Source organism: Poeciliopsis prolifica, unplaced genomic scaffold (genome assembly GCF_027474105.1).
Source record: "Poeciliopsis prolifica strain line A6 unplaced genomic scaffold, Auburn_PproV2 SCAFFOLD003, whole genome shotgun sequence".
Classification (NCBI taxonomy): Eukaryota; Metazoa; Chordata; class Actinopteri; order Cyprinodontiformes; family Poeciliidae; genus Poeciliopsis; species Poeciliopsis prolifica.
This window is the reverse complement of record NW_026562378.1, coordinates 12,161,404-12,187,468: the sequence shown is the minus strand read 5'-3', so window position 1 is coordinate 12,187,468 and position 26,065 is coordinate 12,161,404. Positions and strand designations below refer to the sequence as shown.

At 38.6% G+C, this 26,065-nt stretch overlaps 1 protein-coding gene across 1 annotated transcript; it reads left to right on the top strand.

Annotated features, from left to right (window-relative positions):
* Nucleotides 1-14,169: 14,169 nt before the first annotated feature.
* Nucleotides 14,170-23,264, top strand: gata2b (GATA binding protein 2b). The gene is made up of 6 exons (XM_055027645.1): nucleotides 14,170-14,278; nucleotides 14,500-14,932; nucleotides 15,328-15,924; nucleotides 17,672-17,817; nucleotides 21,113-21,238; nucleotides 22,533-23,264. The coding sequence occupies exons 2-6, from the start codon at nucleotides 14,704-14,706 to the stop codon at nucleotides 22,818-22,820; spliced, it is 1,386 nt and encodes a 461-aa protein (XP_054883620.1). The 5' UTR covers nucleotides 14,170-14,278; nucleotides 14,500-14,703; the 3' UTR covers nucleotides 22,821-23,264.
* Nucleotides 23,265-26,065: the final 2,801 nt, after the last annotated feature.

Below are 26,065 nucleotides of genomic sequence, written 5' to 3'. Positions count from 1 at the left end.
TGAAAGGTGTGCATTGGTACTCAGAAACCCAGTCGAATCACCAGTGTGCTCCAGGAAAGTCTTGCCACAGATTCTTAATCGGATTCACGTCTGGGTTTTGAGTAGACCTTTCTTCTCATAAAATGCTTGGATGTAAACATTTTGTTGTAGCTCTGGTTGGATGTTTCAGGTTGTTTTGCTGCTGGAAGGCAAACCTCTTTCCAACTCTCAAAGTTCCCATGATTATCTTCCATTTAGCTTAATCCATCTTCCCACTAACTCTGAATAGCTTTTCTTTTCCTGGTGAAGAAAAAAACATTCCCACAGCATGATGCAGCCATCACATTTCACTTGATGCTTTCCAGGTGACCATGCCATCTTTGTGGAGTCTTCAGACATGTGGGTTGATCCACAGAGTTTGATTTAAGACAGACATTTTGTCTCATGTGGCCAGCAGTGAGTACAGAGGTCCACAGTCTTGTTTATGCACATTTGAAAAAGAAATAAAAGAGATGAGGCAAAAAAAAAAAAACCTAAAAAACTCTGCTGTGAACAGCCTGTTCTTAACTGCGTGGTATTTCTAAACTTCATAAACTCATAAACTTTGTGTAACCACGGAGCAACACATGTACACTCAACCAGAATGGTCAGGAAGACGGTTGGGAAGCATTCCTGACTGACCACCTTACAGCTGGTCTGATTTACCAAATGGGGGAAAAAATTAGGACGGTTATAATGTTGTTATTTACACCAATCAATCTGCAGAACATGCACATGCTTTACTTACTTTACTTATTACATTACTGCTTCGGTATGAGTAATTAGAAAGTTATGCTTGAAAAGATTCCTGTCTCCTGAATTATTTATTATATTTATTTACTAATTAATACCAAAAATCAAGTTACAATGCCTTTATAAATTGTGTGCAATCACTACCAGACATAATAATATTGTCCATTCTCAATTATAAGCTAAAAGAGAATTGTTCTACGTCAGTAGAGGACGTTTCAAAGCTTTTGTCACTCTGATCCTGACCGTCAGGATTTGCTCTGTCTTCTCAGAATCCTTCTACCGCCACTGACACACACTCAGCCTCACCTGTTATCTGTACTTGGCGTCAGGTCGGCTGCTTCCTCTGTGGCTGCGCTTTCCAAAGCCTTTTCTTTATGTGTGTGTGTGTGTGTGTGTGTGTGTGTGTGAAATGCCTATTTTAGGAGCGTTCACAACGAGCTGCCAGGGTCTCCAACAAGCTGGCTGTCTAATATTAACGGGAAGAGGACGAGGCAGAAAGTCAGCTCAGCAGAAGTTATGCAGGTACTTCTGCTTACACATGAATGTGACTGTATCACACACGCACGCATGCATGCGTGTGCATGCCTACACACACACACACACACGCACACACGCACACACACACACACACACACACACATTTCAAATTCATCTTCCTCTTAGTGGAAGAGGTGCAGGATATGCTTGGCTTCATGAAAATAAATGGGTCCTATATGGGGAGTTAATTATTGTTAAACAACCATAAGCTCCTCTTGCTCTGCTCTCTGTGTTTCATTACATTAACACACACTAATACACACACAGAGCAGTCAACCATAGGCAATCAAGATCAGTCACCCTTTGCAACCATCATACGTATCGGCTTTCTGCTTTGATTTTGTTGTCTGTACATCTTTGTCTGACTGCAGTCAGTGTCAGGTCACTTTGTTCTGCCCCCTGGTGGCCACTGGTGTTTCTGGGGAATTTGAGTCAACCTTTTTATAGTATTTAGCTTATGTCCAGCTGATAAAACTGACACAGAATCAATTCAGACTGAAATGATTATTTATTGGTGATATAATTGAAGACTTTGTCTATGATATGTACTATTAAAATGCACAGCATAATCTCTTGAACAAAGACAGCAGCGATTCCCTCATCAGTCTTGTTGACAAGGGAGGAACAGAAGCCCAGAGTTGTGTCACCACAGTATCCTGGCACAGTGTCTGGAACGAGGTGATAGTAGTGGTGCTGCGGGCTGTGAGCTGCCACTGCTCCCAGGGCCAAAACCCCTGGCTGGGCAGCGGTTAGCCAGTACAACCTTTTAGATAAACACAGTGATCCACTGTGGAAACTTCCTGTCTAATCTTATTTGTTACTGAGAGACACAAGAAAATGTTTGTCCTGCATGTATTTCTGCAGGACAATTAACACAATACTCAAAATATTTTCTAAACATTTTGAGTTATATTTACTTTTATAGGGATGTCCTATCTTAGTCATCTGACTGGCTGGTTCGGTAACTTGATGTAGATCACTAAAGAACAACATTTCTGTTTTAACATGTGAAATAACATGTCAAGTAGGTTTAAAAAGCTGCAGGTATATTCCAAAATAAGTTATTTCCAAGGTAAATAGGCTGAAGCTATGCTGATTATATAGTCTCAAGTCTGAACCTTTGGTTTCTGAATCAGCAGTGGATTTTGGTCCCTGGTGAAGAATAGTATCCCATAGGATGATGCTGCTACCACCATGTTTCATGTTCAGGTAAATCTTACTACTTGTAACATTTGCATGTAGCCCATATATGTTTTGTGTTGATTGGAAAACGTTAAAGCAACTTTCTTCCATCAAAGGATTACTTCTTTAAAGTTCAGATTTCTAGAGAGCAACTGATTCCTCCACCTGAGCTCTAGCTCTCTGCAGAATTAAAAATAAGCATGCCTCTCTGATGAATACACTCATTGTGTGCACAGGACTTTAATTATGTTGAATATAATAGAAAATGACACAGCAGTAATTCTATTTTGGTATTTCTATATTGAACTGAATTTAAATACAGACTTTTAAGGCATTTGACGCACAAATAGAATAGCATGTTTTGATGAGATCTGATATACTTAACTAAATTATTGTTTTTATTAAGTGAGAAACTCAGAAATCTGCTGGGTTTTCTTAGAAACTTTTTAAATTACTTGAATAGTAATTTAGAAGAGTCATTAGCTTGATGACTAGTATCAATTGAAATGTATTTATGATTGCATTGAAATTGTTTTCCTGTAAAGTGTCTCGAGACAACAGTTGTTATGAATTGGCTCCATATAACTAAAACTGACTTGAATAGAATTGAATTCAAGGCTTAGAAATCTGAGCTGCAGTACTTGTTTTCACCGCTAGGAGCACTATAACTAATGCCGTGGGTCAAAGGGCAAGCAACGTTCACAGTAGGAGCAGTTTGAGATATGTTGTGACTTGAAAACACGGGTTGAGGCAATGCATGAGAATATATTAGTGAAAACGTGCAGAATATGTGGGGAAAACAGTTTGGAGTCGTGAGAGCCCAGAAGAGGAGGCGACGAGCCTGGCGGCCTTCAGTGGAATTCAACTCTCCAGTCTTTAATGACCTGCTCTCGCTCTGATAAGGGCGCATGTGGCAGATGTCAGGGCCAAGGATGGGGAGGAAGACCAGGGTGTGGGGAGGAAGCAGGAGCTGGTGAGGTTTGAAAGGTGTCTAAGCATAATGGGCCGTTAGGGCCTCCCCTTCCCTGACCACAGGACCACCGAGAGCGACAGCGTGTGCCTGCTTTTAATACTGATCCTGCAGAAAACCAGAGCGAGGCAGCGTTCCGTTTGAAACCGGAATTCAGAAGAACAAGTGTATCCTGATGTGGTGAGGAGCTGGGAGGGGAGGAGGAGGAGAGGAGGGCTGGGGACACAGAAAGCGCCATGTGGCAGGCCTCAGTCCAGGGCTCGGCTGAATCTGAACGTCAAAATGGAGGCTCTGCAGGCAGGGGGAGGAGCCAGAGACGGTAGAGGGGTTAAAACAACAAATTAATTAATAATGACTAGAAATATTTACGTGATTAACACTAGCCTTCTGGAAGATGACCTGTCTGAGATTCAGCACAGGATTCCAGGACTTCATGCTATTGTTTAATGATCTGCAACATTTTCAATAGCTCTGCAGACACTTTAATTCACTGTAATAATTTACATGTCGTTCTAAAAGATGCTTCCTAATGACTGATAATCATGCAAATTAGGTAGCGCCAATTTTTCTGGACTGTTCCAGTTAAATCTTCTTTCTTTATATTAAAGCAGAAAAACGTTGAAACCGAGTGCTGATGTTTGTAGGTCAGTAATTCAGAAGAGATCACCAAAGTGATGAAGTCACGGTTCTGGTACTTTACATTTCTGGACACAGCATCACTAAAATGCTGCCTGAATCCTGGAAATTCAAAGTGTCTCACAGAGTTAATGATGATCCATGCAGTCTTTCACTTCCTGTCCTGTTAAAAAAGATTACATGTCTATGTGTTGTATTGTAATTTCAGATGAAACATCAAAACAAAACAGCGAATGACAGTGAAATGTAAAGAAAAGGATAAACAATGTTGAAAAAAAATTGTAAAAAAAAAAAAAAAAGTACAGAAAAGGCTTGGAGGTAAGGCGAGCATTTTCCTGATGCTTACAAGAAAAAACTTTAATGGCCACCCCTGTCCGCCATTCTCCAGGGTATTTATTTTTGTCCAATGACACGTTGAGGATTCATCAACCACAACTTACTTCATCCCAGGACAAATCTTCTCCACACTTGGTCTTGAACTCTTGCTTCTTTTGCAACTGACTCGTTTTCATTGCCAAATCTTGAGGGCATTTTATTGCCTTGTGTTTGCTGGTCCCTCAGCAGAACGTCATCAAAAGCAAATCAGTTATTAAATACTCGAAGGATCAATCAACAAAAAGGTGAGAAGAACTCCTTCTTGTATTCCTACATGCCATGGGACAGTGAAGTCAACAATAACTCAGGAAAATATGATACAAAACTGGATGTCCTTCTCTTTCCAAACTTCATATAAAGATAAACCAGAAACTGATCAGGGAAGCTGCTGAGATGTTTTTCAACAAGCAATGCTTTAAAACCTGCTTAAAAGTCATTACTTTCTAGATGTACTTTTAATCTGACAAATGGGCCTTGAATGCATATGCTAATTTATTAAATATGAGTGTTCCATTATCTAATGCTTTATGCACTAATGTTGGTATACTATGTTGGTGTATTTATCTCACTTTCAGCCCAGCTATGTGTTTTTTTCGTCTTGGAGTTTTAGATCCATTTGCAATTTGATGTAAAACTTACAAAGTGCCACCTAAATCAGTGTGATATTTGATAACAGGTTTTTTATTTATTTTTTGCAAGGTTCCCTCACTTTATCCAGTGCAGGAGCAGAATGTTCTTGTCTGACACTCCTGGGACCTGCCGTCGCCTCGGTTATTCAGATATTAGTGCAAAGCAGTTTTTGCCCAACAGCTCACCGTCTTCCCGAGGAGCTGCTGCTCCATTGTGATCCACCAAGTGAATCAAAGGAGGATAAGAGGCAGCGAATGTCAAGAGAAAGGCGAAAAAGATGCTGATCAGGCTGACTCATTTTAGGCAAATCAAGGGATTATCTAATCTGATAATACCCGCTGACAAGAAAGCAAATCCAGAAGGTCAGAAGCAGCTCATCCTAATCCAGTAAAATCCAATAAATATGCACATTGTGTTTGTCAAATCATAAAACATAAAGGGGAAGAGTGTGTGTGTTGTGTGTGTGGGGAGGTATTTGTACGTGTGTGTTGTGGAAGAGGTAAATTAAAATATAAAGGATGTGGTAAAGCAGCTCAATGGGCAGCTGTGTTTCTCTTCTCTGTAATTTGCACCTGCAGACTTGTGGCAAAATGATGAAAACCGACCGATAAAAAAAATAAAAATCTCCCCACTGTGGTTTCACCATCTGGAAAAGGATGAACTCATCAGAATGCCTTTAAACTTTGCTTTTGCATTGTTATGTGCACGTTTGTGTTTGCACGAGGAGCTCCGGCTTTTAAACAATGACCGAAAAGGTGATCGTGTGAGACAAGAGATGGATCCCATCTTGTTTGCTTGGTGTGTGTATTTTTTATGGATTAGTGAGTTTTATTTTGGAGAATGAGAGGAGAAATAATCTGAAAACAACAAAATAATACAGAACAGGGTGAGAGATCAAAAATATACCTGCAACTACTATTTCCTCTCTTACTGATATTTCAAACCATTAAAGATGCAGGATGTAACTTCCATTTGTTGAAATTCTCATCATGTCGTAACAGTGTAGTATGAGAAAGATAATCTGCGAAAAAAATCAAGCTCCTCTGTTTTCTCCTATCACTTTCAAGAAACAGCCAGAGCAAGTAGGAAGGTCTTGGTGCTGTCAATCACCCTCTGTGTGGCGCTGCTCATGTCCCCCTGCTTAGGTTTTTTGGCATGGCAACTGATGATGGCAGATAAATGGTTTTCCTCCTCAGTAAGTTGTTTCTCCACCATAAGCACATTTAGCAGTGAGTACATCAGGTTGATTGATTGGTTGTTTTAGGTCAGAGCTTCTCAGGAGTGATGCATTTATTCAGATGGCAGCAATAGTTGAGGAGAGAGAGAGAGGAGATTGATCTTTTCACAGATTATCTGTCTCATAATATACAACATGGTGACAGTTTTAATAAAGATGTAAGAAACATTTTTCTTCATAAACACTGCACAATGCGTCTTTAGATACATGTTAATGTCAAATAAAGACAACACAAAATGCATTTTAAAATTTAGATGACCAGATTTCAAATATGAGTGAGTAATTGTTCCAAACGTGATAACAGTTTGTGTCAACTATTGCTTTCAAACATCACTGGTATGCAGCAATGAGGCTTTTATGCCACTGTGGAGGACTGTTTCCTCACAAATCAAATGGATTTTGAGAACAAAAACAGATTGTTTCAGATCAAACCACACTAGTTGACTGTAAAACCTCGGCTTTCGATCATCATCCTGCTGCACAACCCGGGTCTCCTTAAACCATTCTCCTTCAGGTTCTTCACATAAAGAGACAAAATTGTGTTTCAATTAATAATAAACATATTAATTTCAAAATGTTTCAGTGTTGTCTTTTCAGTCCTGAAGATGTTTTCCTAAAAGTCTTGGAAATTAAATGTTTTATGGCTTGTGTTAGACGGAACTGTGGGATTTTGTGCAAGATGTGTTTTGTCTCGATGGAGCTTGACGTAGTCCTGGATTATTTTGGTAGACCAGCCACTGCTAGAAATGTCTCTCACTTGGATTCCCTGGAGTCTCAAATCATTTTAAAGGGCTGTGATCCCCGGAAGACTGATGGATAACAGAGACTATGTGTCTCATATACTTTTGAATTATGTGAGATCACAGTTTGCTGAGTTGCTGTTTGAGATCTTTTACCTCATTTCAGGAGAGGCTCTCTTTAACTGATTTCTTGATTATGCAGCCCTGAGTGTTATTAATAAAACTGAAGCAAAAAAAAAAAAATCAACAATTCAAAACTGAAATTTTGATTCATTCAGATCCTCTACGTCTAAAACCTTCCAGAAAGCAGCCATTGTGATTTTTAGTAAACTAGGACCATAGATATTTTGAGCTTCCACAATATCTCCTAATAACTTTGGTTAATCAAATTACTATTGAAATATATGCATTCTATTTTTGTAGAAGTGTTTTTATATGAAAACCTGAAAACAGAACATTATTGCTAAAATTGTTCTCCTTTAAAAATGACAATAAATTTCCTCTAGTAAATATTTATCTAAAAAAAGTTTTCTTGTTCCAGAATGTTGTGTAATGTTTGTGTTTATAGCTGTACTGAATTCATAAATGGCTCTTTGGATTGTAAAGGTTTGAAACACCTGCATTAGACTGGGCCATAAGTAAGGAGAGAGCTGAAAGAAAGAAAAAAATAGATGGACGGAAAATGCAACAAAATAAAATAAAAGTCACATATAAAAACATAATGACACAATGAAGAACAAAAGAGAAAAAATTAAATTAACAAACACAACAAAATAGTCTTCAAAGCAATGTGTATCAAAATATAAACAAAAGTTGTGCTGTGATTATGAAGCCAGGAGAATAGAGGCTAGAAACTTAAACTCCTAATGACTAAAAAATTGTTTTTCCAGCCAAATCCACTCTGCTGCCCACAAACCATCACACACTTGTAAGCATGTAAAGTATGCACACACATACATGCCCTCAGACGAGGCAGTATCTCAGGATGTGGAGTCCTGCAAAGAAAAAATAAAGATCTGTCGATGTGAGTTTTGATGAATCCTCACAGGTTTCAGTTGAGACGGGACGACGGGGCCTGGCGGTGACGTTGTTATGAATTCTGCAACTCCCCAAACACCTCTGGTGAAACAGAGAATGACTGACAGCTGGCTGATGATGAGGTGTTGTAAACTCTCACTTCCTGCTGCTTTCTGGGCAGGAAGTGAAGTTCTGAACCTTTAACCTGTAATCATTCTTGTGGCCACAATGACTAGCCCAGAACAAGTAGGATCAATTACGATTAATTGCTAAAGATACTGATGATTGTTTGATTGGTGGATGAAATAAAAAAAATGTAATCTGTAAAATGAACTGAAGTAGTACATTATCAGTATTTGATAAATTCAAGGCAAAACAAGTTAATCTAACTTGTCCCAGACCCACAATTATCGCTGCAGTACTCTTAGGCTCATTTCATAAACAATGTGACTGGTGGCAATTGATGTAAGAACCAAAGCTCAGACAAAAATGTTTATGAAACTTATTAAGGCTTTTGTATGAGTAATATCAGTAATGTATATTCAGCTCAGCTTTCCCAAAAACATGTGGCTCACCATCATTCTGTAATATGGTAACTTCACTCTATTATGTAGAGTTGAGATACAGCGATACGTTTCAAGGATTATAGCTAATAAAAACACTGCATTCAATCACAGAAAACTAACAAAAAAGGAGAAAGACTGGATGTAGTTCACTGAGATGCTCCTCTAGTGTGTCCATACAAAATATTTTTCTTAAAAAAAAAAGATTGTAATATTGAATTTTTTTGTTATTAATTAACAATTATGTTTTGTTTAGTAAGTGAACAAGACTTACTGTAAGTCAAATAAATAGAAATTCTTCTGAAATAATTATTTTTAACTAAACATTTTCTGGCTGCTCAGAATAAAATGTTCTCAAAATCTCTTATTACAATCCTAAAATTTGGATTCTACCTGGATTTCTTTTTTTCATTTTAAATTTATTTATGAGTCCAACTCCAATTTGCAAAAAATGTTAATAGTAATGTTAATATGGAAGTAGGTGGAATATCGTATTTGAGCCGTCTACAATTCCCAGCCACATTGAACTGGACAAACTGGTCCATATGGAGATTATGACACACACATCAAGTGTCGTACAGCTGTGAGTGTTTTGACCTTTTTTTTTTTTACTGAAATAAACTGGAGCTATTGCAAAGCACAGTAAAATTGATGAAATTAAGAGGCAGGTGCTTCTTCTCCTCAATGTGACGATTAACAGACCAATAACCTTCCTCTAGGTGTCGCTGTTCACCTGATTACTGTTACAAACACCAGCAGGAATCCTCTTTAAAGGAACTCAGTTCAAAGCAATAAGTTTTATTCTGTTCTGCATATTTTAAAGCAGCAGCGAGTTCTGTTAAAGAGATGGATCGGAGCCCGTTTCTCTCTTCCTGGGGAATGGGGAGGTCTGTCTCATTCGATTTAGAATAAAATAAAATGTCAAATAACATAAAAATTTAAACCAATCAAGATTTCATTTTTATTTAAATAATCCTTAAAATTGCTAAAGTGTGAAAAAATAGTTCTTTATGACACATTGATGTCATAAAATCAACTGTTAAAGCGTGTATGTCTTCATGAATGACAGAGAACATTGTTGCCCGAAATATAATTTTTCATGAAAACATTGTATTTTTCAACTACTCGTGGACATTTCTCCTATTTCCCTCTTTTTAAAAAAAAAAAAAAAAATAATAATAAAAATAATAATATTAGTGTTTCAAAGCTATACATAAGTAACATTAAAACAATGGTGTTCAAGTTTGACTGAGGTTGAACTACTGGCTTTACATCACATTCAGAGCCTATTCAGAAAAAAAAAGCCTTTTACTGTAGAATACTCAAACCTTGTCTATACTGAATACAGCCTGTAATCTAACAGCTGTATCTGTACAACATGAACAAATCTTGCACGTCTCGGCATTTCAGTGATAATGCTCTGCATCCTCATTTTTATCCTTTGAGTCAAACGTAAAGCAACGTTTGTCAAAATGAACATTTCAAGAAATGACACAGATTTTATGTGCACAATACGAATCAGAAGAAAACACAAACATAGGAAAATGAGATGAGTCACATGAGGCAAAACAAGAAAAACACAATGTACTGAAAAACATTCAGGGAATCTTTTTGTTTGAGATTGAAGGCCATTGTATATCAAAATGTGTGTCTTAATCAACCGGGATAAACGGAAGGAAAAGGTGAATGCACCGTTACTGCAAGGAGGAGGAAGAAGAAGCAGAAGAGGAGGAGGAGGAGGAGGAGAAGGACTCCTGCCTGGCTTGACTTTAGGTTTGACCTTTTCGGGAAGGAGAACTAATCCTTGAATATAATAGACTGTAAGATATGGAAAATGACTACGCTGTTATCTCTGTTTCCCTGGAGACCATCAGCAGACACAGCAGGGCTGCTGCAGCTGCAGAGTTATTAAGCATCCAGTTATGGGATAGATTGGAAAAATACCTTTTGCCTGCCATGACAGATCATTCCAAAAGCACATGCATGCTTAAATCTAAAGTATAAAGGGCAAACGCTTAAGTATAAAGGGGTCTCCTCTTGATTCTTAATGTCCAACAATGCATTTTAAAAAGCACATTTTACTTGCATGAGTAATTAATTTGATGAGATATAAAATTATTATTATTATTATTATTATTATTATTATTATTATTATATTATTATTATTATTATTATTATTAATAATAATAATAATAATAATAATAATAATATATAATAAATAATTTTTTTTTTATTAGACAATTATTGCTTAATTAAAGAAAAAAAAGAATTAATCAATAAATAACATTTACCAAAGTAACATTCTGCCTCCGTGAGTTTGGAAATTGTCACATAAAGACTTAAAGACTGAGTCCGAACCAACTGCTTTATATCATTGTTGTTTGCATTTGCAAAAATTACCGACACATTCAAATATTATTCAAATATGCTTTTTTTTCTTCTTCTTCTTTTTTTTCTCCCCCTGGATGAAGTCCGCTGCGTCTGTTTAGCTCGTATTCAGTCATATCCGAGATGAAAGTAACAGGACACCACAACAAAGACGCTGAATCTCTGATGACTCTCGCAGATAACCTGGAAAAAAAATAATGAGAAACCAAAGAGCCGAGCTGATGCTGTCAAATTCGCGGGATAAAGACTTTTCCACATGCAGAACGTTACACTTGTTAATAACAACCAAAAAAAAAAAAACGCAATCCCCCTTCCTCTTTCTGCACCCTTCCTCCTCCTCCTCCTCTTCATCCTCCTCCTCCTCCTCTATCTGCCCATCTATCAATCAAGCTCGCAGATCTGGTCCAGTAAGTGATGCATTCGCAGCATTAGCTGCATTTGTTGTCGCGAGTTTGAAAAGACGGCGATAATCTGGGAGCGAGAGATAAGAAATGTCATTTATTCCGCGGCACTTTTGGAGCCCATTGCCCGGGCCGATCAGCTCCTTTTCTCCCCGACACCTCCAGCAGCTCGCTGATAACGATTGGGCTATTTATTATCTTCACAAAGAACAAAGATTAGGCGGCACCGATGAAAAATTACCCCGGGATAGGCTATAATCAGCGCGATCCGAGGAGACCATGCCACGGATTTCTCTTTCTGTGATATTCTCACCCAGACACAGGCACAGATTTATCCAACAGAATAAATATATTAGACCAGAGCATGATTATAACTTGATGCTAAATTGTTTAATGCAGCAAAAATGTTGACATTTTTATCTAATAATAATAATAATAATAATAATAATAATAATAATAATAATAATAATAATAATAATAATAATAATAATAATATAATAATAATAATAATACTTTTATAAAAATGCCTGTTTTGTTTTTGGACTCACGTGAGGGGAAAAAGGACGCGTGAATAAATAAAGGCGTGGATTGAATTGATGTGAATTTTTTTTTTTCTTTCAAAAAAATAGAAAAGAAAAAAAAAGAAAAGATGCAAGTGGATGTTCTCCGCTGATAAGGATTTTTATCGCCTGCACCAGATCAAGAAAGGAGGGGATCAGAGTCCAAGCATGTGTCTGCTTCCTACATTATCATGCTGATGAGCTCTAATACTCGCTCGCTGTTCTGCTTTTCCTCAGTCTGTTTTGGTGGATTTCCTCTAAACGGGCTTCATCTACAGGAAAAGAAAGGGAACGTTCAATCTTGGTGAAACGAAGAAAATAAACACATGAATACATAAATAAAATGTAACCCAAAGAAATAGTACAACTAAATTAAAATTAAAAATAAGCACGATAGATAGATAGATAGATAGATAGATAGATAGATAGATAGATAGATAGATAGATAGATAGATAGATAGATAGATAGATAGATAGATAGATAGATAGATAGATAGATAGATAGATAGATAGATAGATAGATTTTATTTACAATTAATCATGTTGATATTAGGCCGCTTCAGAAACATGTTGGTAAAATGAAAAGATAAACTAATGTAACATTTCCAATATAACCAATGTGATCGAATTGAAACTAATCTAATATTTCTGTTGTTCAGGGTTTGTTGTCTATTCTAAAAGCTTCTGCGGTGTAAATATTAGTGTCTTTTCTTCAGGTTCATCCGCTCGGACTGCAGAAGACCACCAAGCAGACCCCCATCCTCCCCCAGCGCGATACTCGGCTCGGTCTTTCTGTTCTCTTTTTGAAGGAGAAAGTTCGTGTCCTGCTGTATCTTTATTTATTTGTATTTTTTTTTCTAAAATGCAGTGACGTCAGGAGACGGCGTCAAGCAGGCGGCTGCTTCGGCCAGTCGGGACTGCACGCGCTCCCTCTACAATTATTGTCTGCCAATCATGCACGAGACAGACAGAGACAGAGAAACAGAGAGAGAGAGACAGAGAAACAGAGAGAGAGACAGAGAGAGAGAGAGAGAGAGAGAGAGAGAGAGAGAGAGAGAGAGAGAGAGAGAGAGAGAGAGAGGAGCGTGACTGTACGGTGTGGCGTTAGATCTTGTCCAGCTGTTATCAGGTATTGTATCTATGCATCCACGTAAAGAGTCATGAATCAGCAGAACTGAATAATTCAAGCTGTGTTTAACTTGGCATTAAATGTAGAGGAACTGGCATTCTGTGAAATAATAATAAACAATACATGATGTAACATGTTTTCATTAGCGTTGTGTTTGTAGTAGGCATTCAAATTAAGGAACATAAGACATAAGTAAGTTGTTGACATCTATCAATTTCTAAGGTTTTGGGAACAGAGAGAGCCATCATCAATAAAACAGAGGAATCAATATTGGGGAATCTTTGCAGGAGCGTTCAGTCTAACAAAATCACATTAACTGGTTGCTTCAGTTAAGCTCAGTGTTTATGATTCAAGAATGAGTGGAAGGAGGGAAAGAGGAGGGGGGGATTTGGATCCATCATAGAGCTTTTTGGCTAAATCCCCCCAAACCCCAGCAAAAGTCAGTCGAGTGTTGCTTTAAAAGACACGATGATCTCCAAGACTTATGACTCATCAAATATTTAACCATTGGGTCAGATGTAAAACTAACATTTTAAAAGAAGAAAAGAAAATATCTACAATCAGGCATGGAGGTGGTAGTGTGATGATCTGGGGTTGGTTTCCTGCAGCCATGACTTCTGCTCTCCCATTAACTGAAATGTAGGCAAGGCAGAAATGGTTTCCCTGTGCAATTTGTTGATACCTCCCCACCCCCCAAAACATCAGCGGATTACAATTGACATGACCTATTCTTCTATTGCTTATATCGCCCAGATAAAAATAATTTTAGTCAATTTGTTGCAATTTTTTTTTAAAAAAGCTACGTTTTCTTCTGTTGTTATTTATTAAATTACGCAAATCCTGGCAGTCAGACAACGTGCGTTCACGACTATAATAGAAATATATCTCCGTGATTGTCTGGCCAGAGATTTTGCCTCTGAGGTTTTGTGTGGAGGCAGACTTCAATTGGCTAGGTCCCGGCCAATTTAGACTCCGCCCTTGACTCCTTAACTAGGCTGGCCCCGCGCTGTCAGCCGCAGTTATGCGCGTTGGTTTTAGTCCCTGCGGACGCAGTTTTACTCTGACAAACGCCGACTAATAGACGACCTGCAGCGCGACGCGGAGACAGGGGAGGCTTTTCTCCAAAACACCAGCCTACATAGGTGAGGCATGTTTATGTTTCTGTCGCGCTGAGCGAGGCCGCCTGCTGAGCGCTTAAAGTAACACTGCACACCGATGTGCGTCTGTGAGTGATGAGATTTTAAGACGCGTCCATTCAGATTTATTTATTTTTATTTCAAAAACGGCACCACTTGCACCCAGACGCATGCAAACATCGCAAAGCGCAACTTTAAAGTGTTAACCACATGTTCGCTTCTTGCAGGTTCTGAATGTGAAGCTTCTCCATGCCCAAGAGAGGAATTTAAGCCAGAACATCAGTAGTCTTCAGCAGCCCATGGACACTGTCAAGAGCTCTTAAAAGGACGCTGTTTTCAAGAATCTGTCCGGATATTAATTCTCTTGATTGAATAATAAGAAAAGGCGCTTCGGGGAAACTCCAGAGAGAGAGAGAGAGAAAGAGAGAGAGATGGATGTAGCGGCTGATCAGCCCCGCTGGATGCATCCCCACGCAGCCATGCTGAACGGACAACACCCGGACTCTCACCACCCCGGCCTGGGTCACAGCTACATGGAGCCCACCACGCAGCTGCTCCCTCCAGACGAGGTGGACGTTTTCTTTAATCACCTGGACTCGCAGGGAAACCCTTACTACCCAAACACTGCCAGGGCCCGGGTGTCCTACAGCCAAGCGCACGGTAATTTGAATAACATACAAATAGATCTTCTTACAAAGTTCACACTGTAACGTTGACTTATTTTTTATTATTTAATTTGTTTTTTTGCATTTAAATTCTTATTATGATAATAAAGTTAAGCTTATTTACCCTGTATAAATTTCCTTTGTGCAATTTTATTGCAAACAGTAATTGAAGGTAGATGTTTTTGTTGGGGCATTTTGTGCCATTTAATTACTTCTTTTAGCTTGCACGTTTTATTTTACTTGAGTAACCTAGGTTACATTATATATTTATGCGCATGTAAATAAGGAGAAGGAATCCTCTGAATCAACAAGTCTCCTCGCACCAGAACTCCCTCCACCAACATCCTCATTTCGTCTTCCTTATAATAAACTTCTGCCGTTGTTCCCCAGCTCGTCTGACGGGGACCCAGGTCTGCCGGCCTCACCTCCTCCACAGCCCGGGGATCTCATGGCTGGACGGAGGGAAAGCCGCCCTGTCGGCCCACCACCACAACGCCTGGGCCGTGAGTCCGTTCAGCAAGCCCAGCCTGCACCACCCGGGCTCCGCTTCCCCCGGCGCCCTCTCCGCCGTCTACCCGTGCAGCAGCAACTCGAACGCGGCCGCCGCGTCTTCCTTGACGCCGCCGTCCCAAGCCAACTCCCACCTGTACACCTTCCCCCCGACTCCCCCGAAAGATGTCTCCCCAGACCCGGGAGCCGTCTCCCCTTCCTCCGCCGCCGCAGTCCGGATGGACGAGAAGGAATCTATCAAATACCAATTGTCTTTATCGGACAGCATGAAGATGGAGGACTCGAGTTCGCTCCGGAGCAGCCTGGCCTCAATGAGCGCCCAGACCCCCTCCACGCATCATCCCATACCGACCTACGCCCCCTACTCTCTCCCAGCGGCCCACGACTACGGCGGCAGTCTGTTCCACCCCGGCAGCCTGCTGGGCTCCTCGCCCGGCTTCTCCCACAAGAGCAAGAGCAAGGCGCGCTCCTGCACCGGTGAGCAAACACCAAATATCAGAGCAAAATCCAAACTAAATTTAAGGGTATTAACTCTTACAAAGAAAGAAAAAGGGAAAGAAATAAGAACAAAAGAGCCTGCATGTTTAGAAAAGGCTTTCACGATTATTTTATGGAGGGTCTGCAGGTTGGGATCCTTCAAAGTTTCATCAGATAATAAAGAGAACCAGATTAACTTTGTTTTTCAATTTTGTTATAATAAGCATTTCTAAACCAATCTGCTCGTTTGCCAATTCATGCGCGTTCCCATTTTGTGCTTCTTTCCTGTGTGTCGTTATATTAAACCCTGTCAGATTACTTCTTTTCATTTTATCATTATTATTTATTTCAGTAAAAGTGCCCAGATCTCAAGAATGATTAAATGTAATTGTTTATTGCGGTTTTAACTCTGCTCTATGTAAGTCATTTGACTCGTTTTTTAAAATATGCAAACAAAAAAAAGCGAGCATCTTTTTTTTACTGCAGTAAAAGAAATGATTACATGTAATATGACTGGGACTCTCTAGAAAAACCTTGCGTAGCCTATGGTTCGTAGAAAATTACTTTCATTTTAATCGTTCGCGCGAGTACGAAGCGTCCCGAAATTAATTTCCGATACGAAACGTCCAGATCTATGAAGGCACGAAATGACGAAGGGACGAGATCAGCGTCAGCAGGTGGGAAAATGTTAAAAACTGACAGCTCTGTTAAATTTTTAAAAGCAAGCGAAGACGCAGTTTTATAAAACTAAAAAAAAAAAAAAAAAAAATATATATATATATATATATATATATATATATTATATATATATATATATATATATATATATATATATATATATATATATATATATATCATCCATCAATTGGCAGTCAGGATATTAATTAATAACCTATGTTTTTTATGATGCATTTCTGGCATAATTTCCTGATGAAAATAAAAATAATTTAAAACGTATTCCTAAAACCTAAAATTCACCATCATTTTAAAAATACAAAACATTTTCCTTGGAAACTACAGAATTAGTGAGTAGTTTGTATTTGTCCAGGACAGAGGAGAGTGACTTTTAAAACCCTCTTTAGTTAACTGTGACTGTGTAATTATGGCTGAGCTGACTGCAGCAGCAGCAGCAGCAGCAGCAACAGCAGCAGCAACAGCAGCAGCAGCAGCAGCAGGTTACAGAGAACTGGATCCAGACCAGAGGTGTGAAAGGAAAATCCACATTCGGAGCTGAGAAGAGTGGGAGCCACAAACCCGATATTTAGACTGGGAGTCACTTCTCTGTTACATAAGGCGCTGTCCTGATTGTTCAGAGACACTGTCCTGACTCACTCTTATTTGATTACAGACCAGAGATTCAAGCATGCTTCTGGGACGTATGCGGCGTAATTATAAACCTGGAAACTTATTCAGCGTCAAGTTATTCAGCTTTTATAGAAAGGTTTATGTTATGATATTGACATTAATTATTTCCATTGTATACGATTTGTGTGGCATCATGGGTAATTTTGAAACAATTGTTGTAATTTTCTTGATCATTTCCAAACATAAATTATGGATTAAAAAAATTTACAAGTGCTCTGCTTTACTGTTGAGATTTTAACACACAACCCTATTGTTGCTGGAGCTAAATAAAACTGAAGAACCTTGTACTTACAAAAACTAAATAAAATAAAAAATCACCTATTGGACTTAATAACCCAATTTCTTCTTGACAAACTGACCTGTGTATGCATACTTGTTCCAGAGGGCCGTGAGTGTGTAAACTGCGGAGCCACCTCCACGCCCCTGTGGAGACGGGACAGCACCGGACACTATCTGTGCAACGCTTGCGGCTTGTACCACAAGATGAACGGCCAGAACAGACCACTCATCAAACCCAAACGCAGGCTGGTGAGTCCTCCACCCTCTCTGTGCAGAAGCCAACGTCCCTGTGTGTGCGTGTTTTGCAAGAGGGAGTACATAAAGAGAGTGTAAGGTGAAGGGTGAGGGGAGAGGGAACAATTCCTGGAAAGTTATATTTTCCCAATCAGTTTCCAGGAATTGTGCTTCTCGCTCACCTATTGCTCCTTTGGCTCCGGCAGCAAGCAGAGAGAGGCCATCTGTGTTGTTGGTGTTATCATTATTACAACCACCTCTGATACTGTCATTGATAGCAGGCCAGATGGACTTCGGTTCAAACAAAACACTTAATTCTGCTGTGTGCTTCTTAAACCTGGAACTAAAAATGTAACATTGGTTGACATGTTGAAAGGAGAGTGCTGCTCTGCTCCCAGTAATAAAGGCATGGGTGAAATATTATTACTATCACACACGGTGAAGTAATAGTAAAATTTGGAGATTGTAAAAAGTCATCCTATCTTCCAGATGGTGATCTTTTAAAAGTCATAGTTGATGCAATGGGAACCAGTCCCACAAAGCTGAACACAGGTTTGTTTGTCTCAGGAAACATTTTAAAAGATTTCCAGCTACATTTGAAATCAGAGTCAGAAATCATGTGCTGTCCTTAAATATCAGCTTTGGTGATGGGAATAAGCAAACATCTTAGAATGTGATAACAATCAAACAGAACTGAATAGGATAAGTAAAATAGCAAACAACAAGAAGGAACAGAAAACAACATTAGTAGGTAGAATACAATATTAATAATTTTTTTCGTCTATGTTTATGTCCATTTCACAATAATATGAAATCAAGAAATGTGCCTTCTATACTTTTAAGTTTACCTGCATGAAAAACTGATACAAAATTAAATAAAAAAACTTTCCTATTTTAACCCAAAAAAAGGTCTGCAAGGATGAATGTCGATTTATTATTCAGTTTTGCATCTATCAGATTAGTAGTGATGCAACCTCCTTATACTGGGATGGAAAATGATTTAAAATATATATATATTTTTTTTCTTTGAAGATTTACCAAAATGTTTAAGATCAGCAGTTTAGTCTTTTTGTTTTTACATGAAAAAAAAGCAGCAATGTTGCAACCTCAGATAAAATCCATAAAAAATTACAGCATAAAAAACCCCAGTGGTTTGAACAAGACAATAAACAGTAAAGAGGTCTCATTCACCTGCATTAAGGAGTGCTTGCTTACGTAGATGAACTGATCCCTTTAAAAATAACAACAGTAGAAAAACAACTGCCTGCTTCACACAAATTGTACGACCTTTGCCCCCTCCTCTCCCCGTCTCTGGCTCGGCCCATGCATTCAGAGACAGTCATATATCAGCTCTGTCTCCCGTATGCAGCTCGGCCCGGGGTCGCAGCGCCGCACCGTGTCTTTCGCTCAGCGGCGGCAGTAGCAGCAGCCTTCCAGTTGTTTCCTATCCGGATGCCTGACCGCTCCAGATAAAGCTACACGGCTTCCTCCTCTGGCCTCCTAACTACAGGGCTACACCTCAGTTTTTTAGTGGTCAAGCTTTCCGTCCACCACAGAGTCGGAGCATCGCAGGGAGTTAAGAAAATATAGGCGCAGCAGGGCATTTTTGGAAGATGACATGTGTCAGAGGGCAACGTTTAATTATACTATGCAAAAAAAGCAACAACAAAAACATTACGCAACAATAACAAACAGATTTTATGTTTACATCCTCTAACATAATGTAAATCAGGAGTCACATTATTGTGTCCTCAAAATAAAGAAGGCTGCTTGATTTGTAAAGCAGCTGCTACACTGACTAAACAATCTGATTTAATTAATAAAAATACTTTAAAAAAATTAGAAAAATTCCAACAGTGTTATTTAATCAGACTGTAATTGGTGATGTTAAAGAGAGAAAAAATAAGACTTTGTGAATAACCTCTGAAATGTTAAATAAACGTTTTTAATGTAAGTTAGGATGCATACCTAATTAATATAAAACAGATACGGTGTGTAGTGAATGCATGGTTTGTTCTAGACATGGGCCAACACGGGCCCAGTAGAACTGGTTCTGCCTCATTTTATGGCCCCTGAAATAATACTAAATAAGTTTCTTATTTTATGCACTGGCACAGAAACAATATATAATTAGTCTCTTTGACCAATTAAGGTTTTACCTTCAGAGTTTTACTTCAACAATGAATTAAAAATTATGGTGTTGTACTTTTAGCTTCAGCCATATTGAGATGGGATCACAGTTCTCATCTGTTAGGTCAGAGGTCTGCAGACTGCAGCTCTGCAGCCATGAGTGGCTCTTTGGCTCTGTGCCTCATTTATTATAATAAACAATGAAATACTGATCTGTTTTTTCGTCCTGTACATCCATGAACAAAACACTGTGCCCTTCCTGGATCCCCCTGCTAACAGAATGTCATAGAACCGCCATTGTATATTTGCAGTGAGTTCCAAGAAAAAGCTCTGTTGGCTAGCAGCTTTGATTTTGACATTAGATTGTTTTAGCTACAATCTCATCTTGTAGCTAAGACGAGAGGAGATTAGTTTCCTGCTTCAAAGCACATAAATCTTCTCAGCTACAAGTTAGGGAAAAGTCCTTAGTTTTTATTAAGCTCTTATATTGATTCAAATCACAATTCATTAAAATATATCATGACATAAACCAAAACTAACAATTGAGAGTAGCTAATAGTTCGCTGGGTCAGTCAGTTCAATTTTTTATCTCATCGTTTAGGTTTGACTTCTTATCTATGTAAAATAGTTAATTTCATTCAAATCTATTCATTCTAGATTATTGTATTAGCAAACTAACATGACTTATCAAATGTGAAGAATTTCTCTTGCTAATACTATTCAGTACATTCCAAAAAACCCTCCACACAATGTGAAGACAAAATTCACATGTAGCTAAAGATGAGCAGTGCCTTTGTCTTCTTTTCCATGAAACTAAATGATTTATAAAGGTTATTGTTTTATGTTTTACACACAGATCCAATTCTATTCCAGTCATATGAAAATAGGCATAAATAAAGGAATTTAGTTCATGGTCACTAATAACAATTATACCACACAGACCGGTTCAGATTCTGCAATGTACAGTCAAAATGTATTCATTGACAATCAAATTAAGTTGATAATTTAAGACCATATGGTTAATTTATGTCATGTCACTTCTTCTTTGCATCTAATATGATTAAGTGGTCAAAACAGAAGAAAACATGAAACAGAAATAGAAAATTAAATGTGTTCTCTCAAAGTCTCACTGCTTTTGGTGTTGAGCCCCAGTCAAACCTGAATCTTAATTCATTTGCAGTCGGCTGCCAGACGGGCAGGGACCTGCTGCGCTAACTGTCAGACGACCACCACCACACTCTGGCGGCGCAACGCGAACGGAGACCCGGTGTGCAACGCATGCGGCCTTTACTACAAGCTGCATAACGTAAGTTTCCTTTGTGTTAGCTCATTATGAGGCTGAGTGGACGTAAAATGAACAGCTCCATTGATGATCCAGCATTTAGACAGCAATGAAAAATAGAGTAGAGGAAGAATTGAGGGGTTTCCTATTCGTACACTGCTGCTCTCCTTGGTGTTTTCTTTCTTTGTGTGTTATTGTTTCCATAGCAGGCATAATTCCTTTGAGAATAACAATGGTGGGACTGTTGTTGAATTACATCTAGCTGACTGCATGAACATATATTTTCTGCATTTAGGAAGCAAAACACACCGCTTCACAGAAAAACTTTATTTTTTATCATCATCTTATAAAATACTCATTGTCAACAAATGCACAGTTTGGTTTTGAGATGTACTCACTGAAACTTAAAGGCCCATAATGCTTTAGAAAGATACACAAAGCATTATTTTTGAGAGTGTTGCTTATGTGCAGTTCTGATCAAGTTTCTGTGTCAACCAGCTGACCAAACACTCCAGACAAATTGAATTTCCGTTTAAATTTGATGAGATAGTTGTCAGACAAACAATTAGAAAACCCACCATAATCTGAAAGGGATCAAGCTTATTTTTGAAAAATTATTAGAGCACAATATGAAGCCAAGGGTTTTGACAGTCTTTTTAGAGGAGAAAACTCATACTTTAAATCCTGAAGGCATTGCCTTGAAGGCGATTTACATTGGAAAAGTTCCACAAGCTCACACATCATATTTATTTCTTTTTTTTTGTTTGTTTTGATGAATAAACTAAAGCAGAAATCCAAATTTAGCCCTACCTTTGCTGCTCTTTAAATCCTGACTTTAATTGGTTAATTGGGGGGGATATTTTCTCAGGAATCAATCCTGCAGCTTAATGAACATTCTGATCCTAGTTGACCAATAGTATTACAGTGTTGCTTTAACAAAAGCGATGGGAGCTGTTCCATGGCTATACCTCTCCAAACACTCAAGTTAATCAGCCAGGAGATGAGTGGTGCAAAGCAACAGGTGGGAGAGGGGCAGCACTGACTTAACTTTATGCTTTATACAGCCGGGGAACCGTTAGTTGCTCTGGCATTTTAACATCTTAAAAACTTGCTATGTATTGATAACCAGCAAGTATCTGAACTCCACTTGAACACTTGAAATCTTTTTATAGTCGTAAAGACAAATCTTTTCCTGTGATGATAGATAATTATGCTTGTTTAGATATGACCCGGCTCATGTTGTTACAAATGTTCTTATGCAATTTTGTAATTAAAAGGCATGACTGACCTCCTGTTCTTCTTGTCCTCGTTTCAACAGGTGAACCGGCCTCTCACCATGAAAAAGGAGGGAATACAGACTCGCAACCGGAAAATGTCCAACAAGTCCAAAAAGAGCAAGCGGGCCAGCGACAGCTACGAGGAGTTTTCCAAAAGTCTGCATGACAAGAGCTCCTCCTTCACCGCCACCTCTCTGGCTGGTCACATGGCCATGGGCCACTTGCCACCTTTCAGTCACGCTGGACACCACATGCTCCCCACGCCAACCCCTATTCACCCGTCATTCGGACACCCGCACCACTCCAACATGGTGACGGCGATGGGCTGAGGAGATCCTGAGATGGTTTCATATGAGGGGATCAGAGTTTGAGTAAAATACAGGACGTAAAGACCTGCTGACGTGCAACACGTGTCTTTATTGACCGTGTGTCTTGATTGATTATAGCAGTCACATTGTGAAAGGAAAGGCCCCTTTTCTCCTCCATCAACAGGTACCGAATTTGCTGGAGAAACATTGGGCCTTCTTATTTTTTGTTACGTTTTTTTTTTTAAATCCAGGCACATAAAACGTGTATTTGCACCATGTAGTTTTGTCCCCACTGACTGCCTGAACATAGGCACAGCTCAGCATGTACTGAGCAGGTTCCCTAGTAACTGTGAATATTGTAAATGTGTGAGGCTGGAGGGTGCATCCCAGACAGGAAAAAATAAAAATAAAAATCCTTTTACCACTTAAAAAAAATGCTGGCTTTTTGGCTCATGGAGTTTTCCACAAGAGTTTTCCACAAGAGGAAACAATAAAGGTTTATAAACTTTAATGTTAACACTGTTTACTATAAATATTGTTATTGTAATTAATATTGTTATTCAGATAATTTATTTTCACTATTGTTTCCTCTTTTGTCTATATCATCTGATTTATAATATGGATACTGTTATCACAGTTATGAGTATATTTTTAGCTGAGGCGCTTTGTCTGAACTGGTCAACCTTTATACTCTAACAAATAAAGAGATTAAGTTCAATATACCGTCTGTCCTGCCTGTTCACTGCTGCGAGTCTTCGGGGAGGAAAATTGATTCTGACGCATATGGACAAAGATGTACGAAGAAGAAAAGAATAAATAAATACGTAGAAGTCCATCACCAATTTACAGTATCAGTCTGACGGATTTGGTTCCATGTGCATTTTAGTTCTAAAATACGTTTCAAAAAACGTCTTTAAAACTACCATCATGGAAGAGTGTGTCAATAATTTCTTCACAATTAATTCTAAGGTAGCAATGTACCAAATGTAGCAAAAGAAATACAATTTTACTTCCTGGCTGTGAGAAAACATTCTCAATTTTGACAATTTTAGTGGATTCTTTGTCTTAGTGGGGGAAGAACCACAGCCGCCCGCAATTAGCTGAAAGATCCTTTCTAAGAATGCATATTACTGTCTGTGTTATTAATTCAAATACCAAATACATCTTGATATGCATTAACATGCACAGTGGAAACCTTCTTATTACTAACACAAAACTTAAAGACTACAGTTTTCTTGATCTCCTTTTATAAGGTTCAGCTAATCAGTGTCACAAAAAATGAATGACTTTGCTAATACCAATAGCATTTCAAGTAGCATCTTATCTAGATATGTCATCTCCCCAAGCTGCATTTTCTCTAAAAAAAATCTCTCTGTTGTGCTCGAATAAATACAACCGCAAATAAACGATTGTTTCACAAATAATTTTTATGTCAAATAATTGGTGCTATTTTGTATACCCCTATGAGAAGGCCTACAACTTTATATATTTTTATTTGGACATGTGGAAATTTAATATTACTTTTAACAATACTGATGAATTAAAATAATATATAAGCAATAAAAAGCTTTTTATACTTTTCAGTGAAAATACATTCATTCACAGGCAAAATTATATAAAAGACATTGAATTGGGACACATCAGGCGCTTGTGAAAGTAACATCGTTATCCAGCATTGTCTAAAGAGTTGCATAAGGCCTTCACAAGGAATGTCATTGTAGGTTATGAGGCTTTGAAAATAATTTGGAATCATCAAGTGCACAAGCAAAGGAAATTCAAAACGAAAACCTGCGGCATGAGCTGAAACCCCAGAAAACAACTTTAATAGCAAAGGTTTCAGTCTGTCTTCATAATCAGTGTGAAGTGAGGAAACATTTGCTCTCTGAGAATAATACAAATGCCAAACTAATTTTGAAACTTTCTCCACTCTAGACTGGTAGATATCAGCAAGAAGTCTCCAATTAAAGTTGGTTCAGGTAAAGGCGGTAAGAAGGGATAATATAGTGCTATACTTGGTGAGGTGAAGGTTCCAGCAGGAAGACCCAGGAAACGATGGGGGGACTATGTTTACTGGCTGGACTGGGACACCTTGAGATTCCCTTGGAGGAATTGGTCCAAGTGGGTGGAGAGAGAGAAGTCTGGGCCTTGGGACAACAGTGCGGTCTAGACTGACACAAGACCAAGGACAATACAGAATGAGTGAAAAGTCTTGGGTATCATAATAATACAAGTTAATAGAAGTAGAATATAGAGTACTTTAACTCATTAGTTGTCAAAGTGGGTAGAAAATGTTCCCAAGGGTGGATAGAAACTTCTTTTAGTAAGGTTATAAAACATTATCAGCAGTCAATAGTTTACCTGCTGTAGATAAAAACTCTAATTTCTCTGCAATAATCCAGATTAGTTGCTCCCAGAAACTGAAGCGAGCCACTAGTCTGTGCAGAGCCAACAGGGACTCCTGGCTGCGGTATGCTACCAGCGAACGTCCATGTGAAACACACACTGCAGAGCAAATCGTGTTAATCAGAGTCGTAATCTGACTCAAATGGCTGAGTGGTATAAGAACTGCTGGAGCAGCCAGTGCTAAAGACTCTAGATGACCTGATCGCATAAACCAGTGGACACAATCCTTCTAGTCTCTGGTATCATTCTCTAACTCAGTGCAACCACTTTCCTTGCTTGTCTGTCATCATGACTTCCTCTTTCTGTTATGTGTTCTTGGTGCACCATGTTTCAGATTTCATCTTGTTCTCTCACCACTGGTTTGTTCAGTGCCACAGGGACGTCTGCACTCAGCTGTTGTATATTCTGCAGGTCACTTAAAGGTCAGCTGAAAGGCAACATAAACAGCAAAGACACTTGGCCTCCAGCATAAACTCCTCTCAGTGATTGGGTGCTAAGGGCCTGGCTGACTAGCAGTAAAGTTGCTTGTTTGATGTGCAAAAGACTGGGTCAAAGAAAACAGTGCTGCTGTTTATAGATGTATGTTTTCTTTAATGCTGAAATTGTGTCTTGAAATCACAGAGATAACAAGAGTAAATGCATAATTTCATTGCTTTTTTTGAAAAAAATCCTTTTTCATTCTGTCCACTTGTGGAAAAAGAGTTACTCCCTTTTTTGTAAACTATAAATTGATGTGCGGTCAAGGGAGGCAGAGCCTCACCTGTCATCATGGAAAAATAATATATCATAATAAGATAATTTATATTGCTATCTTCACCCTGTAATTTGTACTATAAAGTACCTATTTTTCATTTAGCATAACC